The sequence below is a fragment of the Anomalospiza imberbis genome, chromosome 1, assembly GCF_031753505.1.
Source record: "Anomalospiza imberbis isolate Cuckoo-Finch-1a 21T00152 chromosome 1, ASM3175350v1, whole genome shotgun sequence".
NCBI classification, from domain to species: Eukaryota; Metazoa; Chordata; class Aves; order Passeriformes; family Viduidae; genus Anomalospiza; species Anomalospiza imberbis.
Window position 1 is genome coordinate 126,724,634 of NC_089681.1, and position 17,296 is coordinate 126,741,929.

The 17,296-nt window shown below is 36.2% G+C and overlaps 1 protein-coding gene across 1 annotated transcript in view; it reads left to right on the forward strand.

Moving 5' to 3' along the window:
• Positions 1-3,075: 3,075 nt before the first annotated feature.
• Positions 3,076-17,296, forward strand: part of COL28A1 (collagen type XXVIII alpha 1 chain) — a 60,116-nt gene continuing 45,895 nt past the window's right edge. The window contains 11 exon segments of the mRNA XM_068210433.1: positions 3,076-3,399; positions 4,080-4,235; positions 4,717-5,276; positions 5,937-5,957; positions 6,605-6,661; positions 7,888-7,932; positions 8,426-8,471; positions 9,147-9,169; positions 10,269-10,313; positions 12,663-12,707; positions 13,016-13,063. Coding sequence (XP_068066534.1) covers positions 4,103-4,235; positions 4,717-5,276; positions 5,937-5,957; positions 6,605-6,661; positions 7,888-7,932; positions 8,426-8,471; positions 9,147-9,169; positions 10,269-10,313; positions 12,663-12,707; positions 13,016-13,063 — 1,023 coding nt within the window. The 5' untranslated portion in view covers positions 3,076-3,399; positions 4,080-4,102.

The following is a 17,296-nucleotide window of genomic DNA, read 5'->3' on the forward strand; positions in this document are numbered from 1 at the left end:
ATTTAGTGTAAAATATTGAAAATTCTTTGTTTTCCATGTGTGTAATGAAGGCAACATTTACTTAATGATGACAATTAGCCTCAATAAAGATGACACATACTTGGCAGGAGACAAAGTAGAGGTTTCTAGGAAGGAAGCCTTTAGGATGAGGCTGCAGCTGCTAGGCCAGCAAACCCTTCCTCACTTGAACTGGGTGAAGAGGGTGAGCAGTGGTGCAGGTAGGATTTTTTTCTGTTAGCAGCATGTTCCTTCAGTACATTCCATGTTAAAAGAGCATGAACAGACTGACAAATCTGTGTAGAATGGTACTATGTAAAGTCATAGGCGAAGATACAGCTCACATATGCAGCCTGTCATAGCTTAACCCTAGCCAGCAACAAAGCCCTGCACAGCCTCTTGCTTACTCTCCACCCTCATCAGGATGGGAGGAATGCAACTGGAAGGGTAAAAATAAGAAAACACATGGGTTGAGAGAAGAACAGTTTATTAATTTTTTTCCAACTAAATAACCTATTAATTTTTTTAAACCAATAACAATAATAATATTGTAATGAAAAGGAAAATAGCAAAGAGAAACAAAACCACAAAAGTGCTGCAAATGAAAACAATTGCTCACCACCAGCTGGCACATGCCCAGCCAGTCACTGAGCCTTGGCCCCCCAGACAACCTTCCTCCAGCTTTACATCCTGATTGTGATAGCATATGGTCTGGGATATCCCTTGGGTCAGCTGGGGTCAGCTGTCCTGGCTGTGTCCACTGCCAACTCCTAGTGCATCCACAGCCCACTCCCTGCTGAGGTGAGATGAGGAGAGAAGGCCTTGACCCTGTGTAAGTACTACTCAGCAACAGCTGAAATACCCCTGAATTTTCAGCAATGTTTCCAGCATGAATCCAAAACAGCCCCACACCAGCTACTGTGGAGAAAATCAACTCTGCCCCAGCCAAAATCAGGAACACAAACAGATTAGTGTTATCTCCATATTTGCTAAGATCTCTTTGAGTTCCTTCATATTTGTCTCACCCTTTAATTTAGTTAAAGTTACATATGGTATACTCATGGCTCACAGCACACACGAATAGATAATGATGTTGGCAAAGGTGTATTTCTAGCTTAATGTCTCTATAAAGGGATATAGCCTTGGAGAAGCAGAAAGTGAGTGCTTAAGGAAGTGTTTAGTCTATCAATAGAGAGACCATGCACCAGGCTACATGAAGGATGTTTACTGACCTTAATGAAGACAGATACTTTCTTTATGTTCATTGGTCAGTTGTGCCTTATTCTTTTCCTCTCTATTTTTTCCCTTTCACCCATATTTTTTTTAAATCATCAGGAAATGTTCTCTGCTTACATAAAAGCTCAATGTACTTACTGACTCCTAGTCAATATATCCCAGCCAACCCTGAACTAATGTGGTATTTACTGCTGCAGCTGGATTCTGCTAAGTGTATAGGGACTGGTGGGATTCATTCCAGGGTACTTAAAGAGATGATGTCCTTGTGAGACCTCACTCAATGATTTTTCAATGGTCTTGGGAATCTGTAGTGGTTTCAGTTGTCTGGAATCTGGCAAATGTTGGCCAAATTTTCAAGAAGATCTAGACGATGACTCTGGTAACTACAGGTCTATCAGTCTCACATCAGTACCTGGTAAAATTATGGATAAGATTATTCTGGGAAGTAGTGAAAAACTCCTGAAGGACAATACAGTCATCATCAATCACAGTCAGCATGCCTTCATGAGGGAAATATCCTGCTTGTCGAAGTTAATTTCCTTTTATGACAAGGTAACCCACCTAGTTGATTAAAGGAAGCCAGTTGATACAGTATTTTTAGATTTCAGTGAAGTTTTTTATACTGTTTCTCACAAGATGCTTTTGGACAAAATACCAATCACACAGCTGAATAAACACATCCTGTGATGGGTGAGCAACTGACTCAGGAGTCAGGCACAGGTTATAGTGAATGGGGTGATTTCAAACTGGTGACCTGCCACTAGTGGGGTTCTGCAGGCTCCGTCTTTGGCCCTGTGCTCTTCAACATTTTTATAAATGATTGGGATACAGGTCTATAAGGTATACTAAGTAAATTTGCAGATGATACTAAACTGGGAGGAGCTGTTGACTCCATCAGAGAGACCCTGCAGAGAGACCTTGACAAATTAGAGGGCTCAGCAATCACCATTTGTATAAAGTTTAACATGAAGTCCCAGATTCAGCACCTGGGACAGGATAATTTTGCATGTAAGAACAGACAGGGAATAGGAGGCTGGAAAGGGCTCTAGAGGTCCTGGTTGATGGCAAGGTGAACATGAGTTGACAGTGTGCCCTGGCAGCCAGGAACAGGCACTGGAACAGGCTCCCCAGGAAAGTGGTCACACCCCAAGCCTGTAAGAGCTCAAGACACATTTGGACAACTCCTTTGGCACATGGTGTGATTTTTGATGTTAGCCTGTGCAGGGCTAGGAGTTGGACTACATTCTTGTGGGTCCCTTACATCTCAGGATATTCTGTGAATCTGCCCTGTGACCAGGGTGCTGAGGGATGTCTTGCCTGGTAGGCAGTGCCTGTCTAGAGGATGTCTGCTACCTTCTGCTGGGCATTTGCACTTAACTCTCTCAAGGCATGTTATGATTCCTTGAGACTTATCATTGGCATGCTTTCTCTCGCCCCATTTTTTTTACTCAACCCTGTGATAACACAATTTTACTCTGAACCCTGCCAATAGATAGAATAAATATAATTTCCATACAACATTCTGAAAGCTGCTTGCATGACCACCTTTTAGATATCATGTCCGATGCCTCAGAGGATTTAAAAAGCAGGAAGAATTTCTGAGGAAACCAGCTCAAGAAGAATTTTTTTCTCTTTTTTTAAAGTTGTCTTTTATTTTTGTAATTGCTGCTTCGGTTACCACCTTTGAATCCTGCGGTCCTGGCAGACTCTCAAACCATCACGTCAGACTTCAATTGTAGCCTGCAAGTGATGTACTGCTCTCACATTTCTGATCTAGCCAGTACTGCAACATTAACACAGACAAGCCGAAGACATGTGACTGGCAGAGTGAAGGATAAAGATGTAGGTTGTCTAAAAGTGGGTTTTTTAAATGTAAAAGTACAATTACTCAAAGTGGGAAAACACTTGTGCTCCCAGATTGACATTGTCCCTTTAATGAAAAGACAGTCTCTGGCTCAGCACTGGCCAAGTGCCCAACTATCTTCATTTAAACTTTGGGCAACTAAACAGCAGCAATAAAAGATAATTTACAAGTGGATAGGCTATTTATTTGTAGATTGCTTTATTTTGGTTAACAAATCGTATTTTCCAGTATGACCTACAGGACATATTTTCTACACTGAAAACTTTTTTAATCCACAATTTGCTTTCTGGATGCCTTCAAAGGTAAGAGACTTTGTTATTTCCTCTCTAGTTTTAGAGGACTGTACTTATGGTTTCTGTATATGTAACTGCTTGATGGACTTGAAAAGAAGATTTGGGAAGGATTTTTACATTTAACATATTGTCTTCATCATTAATGATATTTAAAATTAATTTTTGTAAATCACAGTCTTTTATATGTAAATCAGTTTTAATTCAGTATTTAATTTAGTTCAGTATTCTCTAAAAATATGTTGAATCACTCATTTAAATATTCTAATTTTGATTTTATCAGTATATTGTCATTATAGTAGAATAGAATCCTTATGAAAAATACTGCACATATTCTCTAACATCCATGTAATATTAATAATATATTCATGTACTGAATTTCATTATTAAGCCACTGTTTCTTAGAAAAAGAAGTTGTTCATACTCATGCTCCATGTTTTTTGTTAAGAAAGAAAAGGCAGTGCTCTACCCATATTTCATCTGTAATAAACAGGTTCTACTATCCATGTGAGTAACAGTTTAGATAGTGCTGGTTACTGTGGTTAAACTACCTACACAAAGACTTTTTATAAGTGTTTTTTATAGATTTTCTCTAGAACTATAGTTCACACAAATATGTATTTAAAGAATCTGTATTTAATTATTTGCTTCTGTTAATGAGGTGTTCACAGGTGGCTTTTTACTTTTAACAGGGAGAAAAAGTTGTCTATTTGGGATGAAAGTCACTATGAGGAAAAAATGTTTTTTCTTTTGCTTTATACTTCTGGCTGTGACAACAAACCAGACAGTACATGGGCAAAACAGAAGAAAAGGAAAGAATATTTACTCTCCTATGCTAAAAGATGGAGGTAAAATAATTTTCTTAAAATTTGTGATTGACTGTGTCACATGTATCCATGCATTTAAGCATAATTATTTAGTAATTGATAACTTTCATGTGAATTTGTAAAATGTGATTTATTTTGATTATGAGGGCTGGAAAATATTTTTTGACTACTTGGACATGGATTCCAGTTTTATCAATGATTTTCATGCATATCTCTTAAGAGAAATTATAAGAAACCTGATTTTTTTTTTTGTTTGAAACTTAATGTGGTAGATTTTCTATACAAAATCAACTAAAATACTGAAACAATCCCATCAAGACCCTAACTTGACAGTTTTCATTAGAATTTCTTGGATGGAATTTACAGTGGAATTTATCCTTAGATTTTTTACTGTGAAGACAGAGGAATCTTTGGGAAAATTATTTTTTGCAGAGAATTATCAGAAATCTATTGCGCAGGTGTTCCCATCATTCATAGATCTAACTTTCTTGTTCCCTTACAGGTGATGTGTGTCTCATTGATATAGTCTTTATCATAGACAGTTCAGAAAGTGCCAAAAATCAGTTGTTTGATGTACAGAAGAATTTTGTTCAAAACATAACTGACAGAATTTTCCAGATGAAGCCAGTTAAGTCCCACATGTATAGTGTCAAACTAGCAAGTATGCAGTTCAGTAGCACAGTCAGCATTGATCATCCCTTTACAGCCTGGAAAAATGTCCAGAATTTTAAGGAGAAAATCAGTTCTCTGGGCTTTATTGGCCAAGGCACTTACTCCTATTATGCAATTTCAAATGCCACTCATGTGTTTAAAACTGAAAGTCGTAAGAGAAGTGTGAAAGTGGCTTTTTTGATGACTGATGGTGTGGATCATCCAAACAGCCCTAATGTCCAGGGTATTGCCACAACAGCTAAAAGTCTTGGGATACATTTTGTTACCATTGGCCTTTCTAAGAAAGCAGTCCAAGAAGAAAAACTGCACATGGTATCTGGTGATTCATCCTCTAATCATGTCCTATGCCTGGATGATCAGAATCTGGTAGTTGATGTAGCATTGGAACTGGTAAGTTATGCCGATATTAATCTTGTCATGTGTCTATCCTTGGCAGATTTAATTTAATTTTGATTAGGTAAGCCCTGAAGACAGTGCAGAGAGTTTTGTGGTGCCTTCTCTGCTACAGCAGGGGTCAGGGCAGCTGATGAAGCTTCCTTCCGCCAGCCACTCTCCAAGGAGTTGTGTGCTTGGATAATAGTAGCTCAGCTGTTCTGATCACATATCCCAGCACACAGAGTGTGTTTCTGAGCATATGAAAATACTTTAGAAGGTAGTTTGATCTCATGCATAATCATTGAGTCCTTCCCCTGCATATTTTGTTTGTAGGGGCTTCCAAAAGAAAGTCTCTGTTTAGGAAGTCTTTTCACAGTCCCTTTTGTTAGCACTGTGCCTTAATACTGTCTGTTTAGCTATCCCATCAATTCTCATGTCTTGTCTGATCACTGCATGTCACATGGAATAACCCTCTCTTCCTACCAAGAACTCTTTTGTATGAGTAGTTCCACAGACAGGTTCTTGCCCCTTTGAGGAAGGAATGAAGGATGAAGGTATTCACCATCTCTACCATTCACCTTGGAGAGTCTATAAATTAGAGAGGAAAAATTAGTACTCTGTTAAATTAAATCATATCTATATGAATGTAATATTTTTATTCTATTTTATTTTCAGGAAGCCTTGCTACAGAAGCAGGTAGGGTTTTTGAGCTTTGTGTTTGATTACTCTTATTGACACTAGACTTCCCAAAGTCTGCTTTTTCTATAACACAACAATACTTGAGGATTAATCAACCTTCCATCTCTGGTTAATTTTTCTGAACATAATTACTTTTATTTTAAGTTTCCTGCATTTCTTCTGTCCTTTCTCCTGAGAAATCTACGATGTTAGCTCATTAGTGAGTAGTATCAACAGTAAGACATAAAGAACTCTTCCTACAAGAATGGAATAGGCCAAATGCAAGATATGCAAATTCATTTGTGATCTTATTAGAATACAATAACAATGTTAAAATGGTTGAAAATTTATGTAAGGTTTCACAGTACTGTTTACTATGTATATGCTATCTTAAGCATTTGTAATTATTACAGTAACTACAGTCACTACAGCAAGGGATTTATTTTTGTTATAAATAAATCAAGCGATGGGTTTTGGTTGCTCTATATGGAAGTTTAATGTTGATTATGTGAGAAATAAATATATTTGAATATCATTTATTTCCTATTATTCCACTATTATGTTATTTCATCTGTTACTAGGCAAAACCAAATTTTTTTTGCTTTAAAATTTTGAAACAATGTATTTGAAAAACATTCCCCTTTATCTTTCCATTAACCTTGTAGTGTGTGCAGAAGACCTGTGAGTGTGAAAAGGGAGTAAAAGGAGAAAAAGGTGATTGGGTAAGTATGCATTTATTTGGGTAGGCTCAAGAATCTGAATTTTAATCAAGATCAAAACTGCACAGTACTTTAATTGGTTACTAGGTGTACAAGACATTAGCTGTGCATGTACTGCAGAAAGATTAATTTTTAGCATATCATGTTGGTAGTGAAAGGCCACTGTTAAAAGAGGTCAGAAAAAAAGATCTATCCATAGTCAGATACTATCTTGAAAATATATTTCTATTATTGGGTAATAAAATACTGTGGATAAATAGGTGATTTCAGAGCCCAAATAAAAAAAGTTATTCTTGAATCTTGCAGTGGGGAAAGAAAGGTCCATTAGGCAAAGGTTTTCATCCACCACCAACTTCTATTTTTGTAAGGGGTAAAGGTTCAAAAGTCTGAGGGTAATGGATATATGAGGAAAGGTCTAACACTCTGCCTCCAACACTCACTTTTCTCTTGTGACACTTCGGCACATATTTCTTGGCTCTAGTAAGGAACAGAAAAGTGTGAGTTCAGACAGTGGGTGACCTCTCTGACCATGTTGCTGTCTTTAGTAGTTCCCCCAGAGACAAGCAAGGTACATTCAGAGGTTTTTGTCTTTCTCCCTATTCTCTAATGGGTCAACCATACCATTAGCAGGTTATGATACCAGGGCCTATCATTCAATCCTTGTGGATAATGTGCATCTGGATAATGTGCACCAGAACCTCTGTTTGCAATTTAAAATTTTCGATCCAATAATTTTTAAGTTGTTTTATCCAAAATTATTTGATGCAGATGTGTATACACCGAACTTTCTAGTCCCAACCACCATGATCCTCCAAAGAGTAACAAAAAATGGTGGAGTAACTTTTTCCTTAGAGTTGCTGAATATTGACCCTGAACTGTTCTGTACAATTTTTTTTCTAAGCAGAGAAGATGAGATAGTGGTGGTTAATTGAGAAATGGGAAGGAAGAACTGTGTTTGTTTTCTGTAATGCCTTCCTGATTATATTTTTTCAGATGCCATGTAGAAAATTTATTTATCATTGAATATTGTTTAAAAAGTATTTGTAGATACCTTATAATACCAGAGTGGGTTTAGCTAAAGGAATATTTTGTCACATGTACAATACTTGAATCAGTGGGGGTTTCTACCAAACCTTATTCCAGGATGATTTTGGACTAAAATATAGTCTTAGACAAGCTGGAGAATCTTATCCTCACAATGATAATAATATTTTCCTGCTGTGTTTCAGGGCAGCAAAGGGGAGAAGGGTGACCCAGGGCCAAAAGGAAACAAGGTAATGTGAATTTAAAAGAAATAAAGCAAATTTCTATCTAGTTATTCAAACCATAGATGTGAATATAGCAAAGGAAAAGTATGTTAAAATAAGTTCTAAATGTTGAGGTTTGCTAGTTTATAATTAGCTGCTTTATAAGTGTGAGATAAAAATTTAAAACTAAACTGCTGTCAAGATAACACTGCCAATCATTCCAGTTTTTCTCTGACAGCAGTGGTCTCTGAATATAGCCGAAGGCTCTTTAGGTTCCTGAGAGCTTTCTAACAGTGCGCAGATCACTTGACCAGAGGGGTTCACTCTAATAACTAAGATTTCAGTCATCTAATGACAATAGTTCAGTTTTCTGTGTTAATCATCAAGAAATGTGTATCTTTGATTGTGGAAGGAGGAAGTGTGAATGTTACTAAATAGGAAAAAACAGTCTTGCTTGTTTAACAGTGTTCTTGGTTTTAGTGCAATACATATTTCAGTTGTATTCCTTTGTTTCCAATAGGGTGATGCTCAAAAAGGAGATCATGGAGACAAAGGGGAAGAGGCATGTGACTACTACAGTTCTAACTCATATTTTGTATTTCCACATTTTCTGAACTAAAAATGTTATTTTCATTTTTTATGTGTCTACTTTATTCAATTATTTAAAGCACCTACACTTAGGCCTGGTTTACAGAAGCATGTATACTGACAGAAACAGTCTAACCATGTGCTTAAATATAGAGATGAGATGCTATTGGGAGAAGGAACTTCTGAAGCTGTGTGATTGGAAATGACTTGCATTAGACTTATCCCAAAGACAGACATGATAAAAACAGTGCATAGTCCTTTGGTGGCTTCTAACACCTCATAATTCTCAGTCTTCTTGTTGATTCACTGGAGAAAGATTAACACTACTCCCTATATAAGAATAACTCTGTTTAAAAGTCCCATTTAAATGACAGCATGTATCTATTAGGAGGCAGCAAACTGAGTGACATATTTACATATTTAATTTACTCATATTTAATATATTAGTAAAAAATACACATCTAGATTTGCAGAGAATTATATGTTTAACAATTTCAGAGAGATATTTTATTGTTGTGAAAAGTTAAACTTCTGAAACATAGTTCTTTACTATGGGGGGGGATTGGGGCTTTTTCTACTTAAATTAGCTGTATGTTAGGCCTTTGCTTTCTCCTTTATGATATTTTTCCTTTTTTCAATTTTTGAATAGGGAGCTCCTGGCTACAAGGGAGACAAGGTAAGTTTTTTGTAGAATAGAAATAGTCTGAAAATAAATTTTCACTTGCTTACAGTGTATGTGAAAGAATGGAAAAAAGTTCTTGTATTTTTGTCATGAAAGCTCCTGATAAAATCCCCAGAAGTAAATTCAAAATTTATGTAAATGCTTACAGACTGGCATGCTGGAAATAAAACAAAAACAACCCCACAAAATCAGAGACTGTAATCTAAAGATAAAAAAAGAAAATTGTCAATGACCAGAAAAACAGTTTTTGGAAGGAAAAGGAACTTGTGGGTTGAATAAGAGGTTAAGTGAAAAGAAAGGGAAAATGCTTACTACAAACACAATGTGACAACCATTAGCTTTTGAAGGAACCACAAGAAAGTTTACTTTTAACCTATTTATAATTTGCAAGGGGCTAATGCTCAATCAAGAAAATTTTCAGTATAGTCTCTCCAAAAAGATAAAAAACATATGCATTCCAGTGACTTGAAGGATTCTAGAGATGAATTGCAAAGTGGACCATCATAATAAAAAATGAAACAGAGATAATTCCATTTTGACTTTTCCTGGTTTGACACTTGTATCTCCACATTGTTAATAAAAGCCGTGCCTCTATGAATCATTGTATTCCTTAGTAAAATGCTTCAGTCAATTTTGTGATAAGATTTCATGAAAATGGGAACAGTAGACTCATAGGTCTACTTTTCATATGTCTATAGATGTGTCAAATCATCAGCGAAAGACTTCATTCTTTCTTCATTCCATATGTGCAATCTCACAATTGTTACTCAGGAAAATCTCAATCATCACAGTGATAAAATCAGAGCATGGAAAGGATCTCTGGAGACAGTGCAGTGAGGTGGAAAACTGCAGCAAAACTTATTAGATATTAAAGGTATTATCCTCTGATATAAGTTGGATGTTTTGCAGGCATTTTCAGGAACAACATATCTTGAGAAGAGCTGATCTTGTCTTCTACAGACCATATATAATGATGCCACTTCCAGGTCCTCAGTCAACTAAACCTCTTGTGCTACTGCTTGCATAGTCTTTAATGCATGTTGTGTAATCAAGTTATCTTGTTTAGCTGTGAACCCTCTGATTTCTTATAAAGGGTGAAAGAGGAGAATGTGGACCCCCAGGACCAAAAGGAGAAATAGTAAGTATAATTTTTACTTGAATTGTTTCATGTTGATGAAGATAGCAGAAAATCATGAAACATATTCATAAACACAGCTTGAAAAGACTATTGTAAATTTGGAATACCTTATAATTCCATGGTGGTAGAGATACACTCATAGTAAATGTGTGATTTGAAAGAACTGAACCAACTGTTCACCTCATTCTTTTTTTTTTCCATTTTACATAAGAAATACAGATTCTGACCTAAAACAAAAGCTGCCCTGACCACTGCCAAGCCTTGCTTACACAGGACTGAGCATCTTGCAGAGAGCACCCAGTTTATTTCCTTTAAAATTTAATTTCAATTTGAGTTTATAGTTATATTGCAATAAAAGCGGGTTCTTACCTGACATGAACAACTTTCAGGTCTGCAAGCCCATCTGTGCTGATATGAATTCACACTTCTATCCAGTCCTCCTTTCTTTTTAACCTGGAGTGCAGTAGTGTTGCAAGTGAATACAGCTTTTTACCTGCTTTATTTACATTCTGAAAGATGGAAGGATAATGGACTGCTAAGTGAGATAATCATGTATCTTGAGTTCATACAAGCAGGTTTGTATAAGTCATGCCAACCACTGATCTAAAGGCTGAGAATATCTTGTGGGATGCTGTGGTTCAAAATGGCAGCAAATTTCAGACTTCAGTGAATCAGAAGTCTGTCATATCAATGGAAAAGGAGAGAGCTGCATCTCTCAGAGGAATAAAGAAAGATCATACCTTCTTTATCCAGGCATGTGAGAAATAGCATGACATTATGTGAAACGTCTACTAAGGTAAAAGGAAGCTGTTCAGAAGCTGGCAAAGAACATAATCAAAGCAGCCAAGAAATCTGGATATAGAAAACATGCCAGGGCTGCCAAAAATGTGCTTGCTTGATTTCTGTTGAGGACAGTGATGAAAAAACCTTTGTCCTCTGATGGGGATCAGTCAGCTCCAGAATTCCCATCTTCACAATCAAAAATCCTGAAGACAGAACAAAGTTATGACTTTATTTTTAAAGAAAGCATTCTAGGTTGGACAAAATCAGACACAGAACACATATAGCCAATTGTATGAGAAGCTAATTCAGAATTCTGAGATTGGTCTTTAACTGGGGTGATGGATATTGAAGCATGATTGGGAATCCAATTTGAAAATGTTGCATTTATCCACTACAACTTCCCAATCTCATTAATCAGACTGAATCCAGTAGTTTTAGTGCTGTATATCAGAGCTTTTTCAAGTGCTGTTCAGGTTTGAAATTCAGACAGTTTCTGTTTGGTTTTGAAGTCAGAACTGAGTCAAGTTATACGTTTGTATGCTACCAAAAGTAGCCATCACTGTGTCAGCATATCGCTCTTTGTATCATCCATTGCTTGTGTAGCCGGGCTGGAAATGGGCTGGAACTCAGTGGGATTATCTCTCTCTCTCTGGTGGCTGATGCTTGGCCTGGGAGCAAATATCAGGGAGCAGAGAATTGTTTAAAATTTCTGACTCTGAGTCTAAAGGGGGGGCAGTGTCTGCATAGGTATCACTGCTAAATTTGTCAAGGCTTTTAGAAGTTCAAAATGTGACATGTCTTGAAAAATGCAGCAGTCTATCTGTGCCTCTGGCCATTGAAATATTACTAAATAAAAAAGAAATTAAAAAACAGTAAATATGCTCAAAACTATTTTTGCTTTAAAAATAAATTATAACTAAGTATTGACTCAAGTGGAAGTGAAATTCTGTAGAATATGCATTATGGTGACTAAACAAAAAACAGTGAAGCAGAAAGATCTTTGAATAATCTGCAGTGGTGGTGACTGGTAAGAACTCATTAAGTGGAGAAATCACAGCTAGTGGAATAAAAAAGCATTTTAAATGTATTGAAATGGCATTTTAAACTTTTTGGATGCATTTTTAATGGGTTTTGTGAACTATTAGTGTGATTCTGCCGGGCAATTCATCAGCAGTTTGTGTTAGTGAAACAAAGTTACCTGAAGTTATTCTAGTATAGACAGTGCAGCAGTTTTATTAAGAATTCTATATCTAATATGCTTGTAGTAATTAAATTATAAAACCTATAGCAGATAAAAACTTCTTAATCAAATAACTAAGATGTTAATTAGACATTCACTATGCTTGTTGTATATGAAAAGCATTTTAACCAAGTAATGAGGGTGGAATGTTACAGGCAATTACTGAACACAGTATGAGAGCAGTAGTACTCTGGTGAGAGGATAAAGTCTCTAGAAAGTGCTTGAACAGTGATTTGAGGGATTACATGTACATGTCAAGTGCATGACATTTGAAAGCAGACTAAAATTTCCTTTAAAGCTGATAATTGAATCTAATTTTTCCTCAGGGTTTGCAGGGCTCTGCGGGCCCTACAGGACCTCGGGGACCTCAGGTAAGGGAATTAAAAGCTACCAAATAAAAAGGAAATATTATATTCTGTAAGTTTCTTGTGCTGTGCATACAACCTGTTAATTCTGTGAAAAACAGCCATGTTTTTCTGATGGCACTGTTTTTTAAATATTAATAATATTCAATGTATTGAGCACTTCACAGGGTATGATGCAGAAAACTCTTGTCCTTTAGAGCTTAGAATTGTGCTATATTATAATGTACCCCATTCAGGGGAAATAAAACCCTAACATTTATACATGTCTTCAAAGGCAGCTCATTCTTTGCTTTGATTTTTTCGTAGGGTATCAGGGGAGAGATCCAGGTCAGCAAGGCCTGAAAGGCATTCAAGGAAACAAGGTAAGATGTAGTTGTGTATGTGTTGATGAATATGTTATTTATGTAGGGAGAGAGGATGCAGAAATTCTGTAGAATCTTTATATTCTACCGTCCTTTTTTGTCAGAAGCTTTTTTACTGGTGGTGTTATTTGCACAGCAATAATGTCCCCACATGGGTGGTGCACCATCATGTGATGAACGCTTGGTATTGTTGGCACATGCACCCGCTTTCTTATCTGCGTCTCCAAGAACATTTTGTAAGAACATTTCTCCTAGAACATCCACAATAGGATGCAACCAAGGACCTCCCTAGAGCCACAGCACTTATGTCAGAATTTCAATCACCTGAATATGTCTTGACTTTTGCCATCACTTGGGAAGCTTTCTTTCTAGAATGTTTTTGCCAACAATGCCTGTGTTTAAAGATTTTAAGTATTTCTAGATGAAGGTTAAAACCTTCAGACTGATTATTTATAATAATTTTTAATTGCTCATGTGCTGTAAAAACTCAGGACAACTTTGAAATTGGTCAAGGTATGAGATTTTATGACAATTAATGCCTTCTGTGATATTTAAAATAGATAATTTAATGACTACACCTTGTCAAGCAAAACCAGTTGGATAAAGTGTTTGATTAATTTAGGAAGTTTTTTGGTTTGCAAAACTTTGGGAAATTGCTTTATGTGAATATGGTTTTCTTGCCCATGGAAGAGTTATTAACATCAATGTTCGGTACAGAAAGATCTTCCATTTATCAGTTTGATACAAAGACTTTCTACAACAGAATCATTGATCTCCTGGCTAACAATCTAAGTTATACAAGACAAATTAATTCATACAAAGCTGCTTTGTAAAAGGTGCGCTATATAAACATTCATGTTTTGTTTCTTAGGCAACAATTTAATTAGGAAATTCAGAGAAATAAATTTAGATATGGGAAACCTTTATCATAAAAAGTTTGGAATATTGCCATCCGTTATGATTTTTCTCCTCCTGACAAATGCTTTTTCATACTTCTCATTTCTTCATCTTCTCAAAAAATGTTTGATTGGGAAAGCTGCTGCAGAGTACTTCAGAAGTGGAAAAAGAATTAGGATGAAGTTTGAAAGAAACTATTCATATATGTGGTGGAAAAATCATGTCCCTCTCTAACTTCAGCACAGCAAATGACAGTAATTTTTTTATTTGTCATTTCACACTGATGAATCCAAGACAGTAGAACCAGATACTTCTATTACATACAAAACCATATTTGTTGAGTCTTGTATGTCCTCCTGTCAGTCCCCACATATTTTCATGGCTGTAAAATGCATACATCTTTCTCTAGAATCCATCCACATGGATACAATATTTATGGTCTGTTGTTAGGCTTTAGCTGCAGATTTTCAGTAAGAATGAGAAACTTCCCTCTCTTATCAGCTTTCAGCTCCCCAGCCTGCTGTTTAAAGTCTGTAGTCAAGATTTTTCTATGCTCAAACATCTATAATAATAAGAATAATGCCAGACAAGTTTAGCTAATACACTTAGACAATTATGCTTAAAGAGTATAGAAGAATCATATGTATGTTTAAGGGTTTTCTTTTGTCCATACCTAATGACAAAGCTAGCCTTTGGCATTGTGGACCTTATTTGAGATGAGTGAAAAATGTTTTAATGATCAGTACAGATAATCAGTGGTTGTTTTCAGATTAATAAACAGCCATTCAGCTAGTAAAGGTCAAGGCCTTTTTTGGTTCAGACACATAGCAGTCTTTCCAATATTTTGTGTCCTCACAGAAGGATTATTAAATTGCTTTTTTAAAATTAGTTTTCATGACACATAATGCAATATCTCTGAAAAGTGGCAGTTATTTATAATAGCCTTGGATAAAATAAATAAATCTATTCTTAGTGCACTTCCTTGGCCTTTCCATTCTAATACTTTCTACTTTTTGAATTGAACTGGCGACTTCTTGGTGACATTGGTAATGGTGTGACATAACACAGAACACCACTGCTGAACTTTTATTCTTTGTTACTGGGCCATGTTAAGGTTTGAAAGTGTAGATTCAGTTCCTCAAAATACAAACTCCAGATCAAGCTCAGCCTACAGATAGTTTGGGTCTTAGTTGTGGAGCTACTCATGTAGCTGGCAGAGTCAGTGCATCCCACACCTCTGTAATGCCGGTTATGGGTACAGATGAATCCTCTCACTTTGCAGTGCCAGGTGGCAGATGCAGGTGGGGACAGTGTCATCTGGGTGCTGTATGGGTGCCACTGGTTCTGGAAGCCACCAGCAGGAGAGGCTTTGTGGCATTGCACCTTCAACTAATTCAATTTGACTTGTCTGAAGCAAGGTAGCATGGTGTCCAGAAACATTATCCAAGAAATTACTTAAAGGAACTTCTAATTCTTTATTTCTATTATTCATATGCATTTTCTTGTTCTCAAGCTGCTGGCTAATCTCTCAATGTGAAGTTTCACTGACTGCACAATACTTTCCTTCTAATGATACTGCTTTGCTGTGTTGTCAGTATTGTGTTGAAGCTCTCTAAGTCACACTGCCTGCACTGAACAGCTTTCCACTGACAGGAGCTCAGCCAACCTGTTTCCATGCAGACATCAAAGTTTAGGAGCTGTCATATGGAGCTGAATCACATCCTTAACCTCTTAGTCTTTCTAATGCGCTTCGTAATCAATCCTTATCTTTAATAACTTCTTTAATATACAAGCAAATTTCATCACTTTACTTCCACCTTCTTTTCAAACCATGTGTGAATATGTTGAACAACCTGTATCCTGCCCAGAAGGCAGCTCAGTGTGGCATTAACCAGAACCAAGTTTTGCCATTATGAAAATTTTTGAATTTTTTTATTTTATTTGCAATTCTGCAAAGTTCTAACATCTCAAAACCACCTAAATAATCTTATTACCATAAACATTCTCCATAAAGAGACATTTGAGCTCCATTTTTTATTTTTAAAACCATAGAAGCGTAATTATTATTATTATTATTACTAATTTACCTGACTAAATACATTTCCATTTAACCAATGCTAAACTGTTCACAGTTCACATGTTAACAGTAAACTTGCAACACAGTATTTAATGGCTTTAAGAGAAAAACACTTGAGGGTTATGGGGCACTTCACTCAAACAGAGTTAGGAATTGGAAACTGGCAATTTTTACTGTGTATCTCCTATCTTCTGAACTAGACAACTTGGCCCTGTTTCCAGAGCAAATCCTGAGCAAAGAACAAAGATTCTTCTGCTTGTTTCCTTGTTCACTGACTTTCTATTGCCCATTGACAAGTTTCATACAAAGATGTTAAATTTATCAAAGAAAACTATTTTTGAAACCAAATTCTATGCTGTTTTGTCTGTTTCAGTAACTTGAAATACCCAAAGAAATACTATTCACATCTATGCTTTTTATTTTCTTAGACATTTGCTTCTCTTTAAGGCACTCTTCAACTTCATTAGCCATCACATATTATCTATATTGTAAAATGAAATAAAAACTTGGATCAAAGTGCACCTCATTCAGCTATAAGACTTAAAGAGAATTACAAAGTAAACCAATAGGAAAACATTCACACAGAGATAATTAATTGAATTTGCAGAACACTGATTTATAACCCTGGATCTAAGGTAGAGACACTCAACTCTTGTCATACTGCAGCTTATACGAGCAAGGAACTCAAATTTTATGTTCCTTGTCTCACTAAGAATTCAAGAGTGGCCCACAATATGATTTTGCTGGATGATTCAACAATTTCCAAAACACAGAGGACACTATCTCACTTAGTAAAATACTAAAAATAGAAGAAACAGGAAGTTGGCAAGGAGAAAAGCCATGCTACAATTGGTTCTGCTCTGTTAATGTCCATCATAAGTAGTAATGACCATAAATATTATGCAGTGAGAATCCCATCTATTGTCTGATTTTCCCAGTGGTCTGATTTCTGTCATTTTCCTGATTAGGTTCTACATATCTCTTAACTCAGTTGGTTAATACAATTAAAAAGCATCTGAACTGGTTACTTCATGTCTTTTGCTGGATTTACCAACATATTGTTGTCTTCTCATTAAAAGACAGGTTTGCCCTTCAATAGCAATACAACCCCAGAAAAATCCAACATTCTAAGACAGAAGGACTTAATTCATCTTGATTTCCTCTCCAGGAAGGAAACAGAATCACCATGAATTTTATGGAAAAACAGAGTTCTAGTAATCAACATAGCATTTTTCAAAGCTAAATTGGGGTCCCCTAAT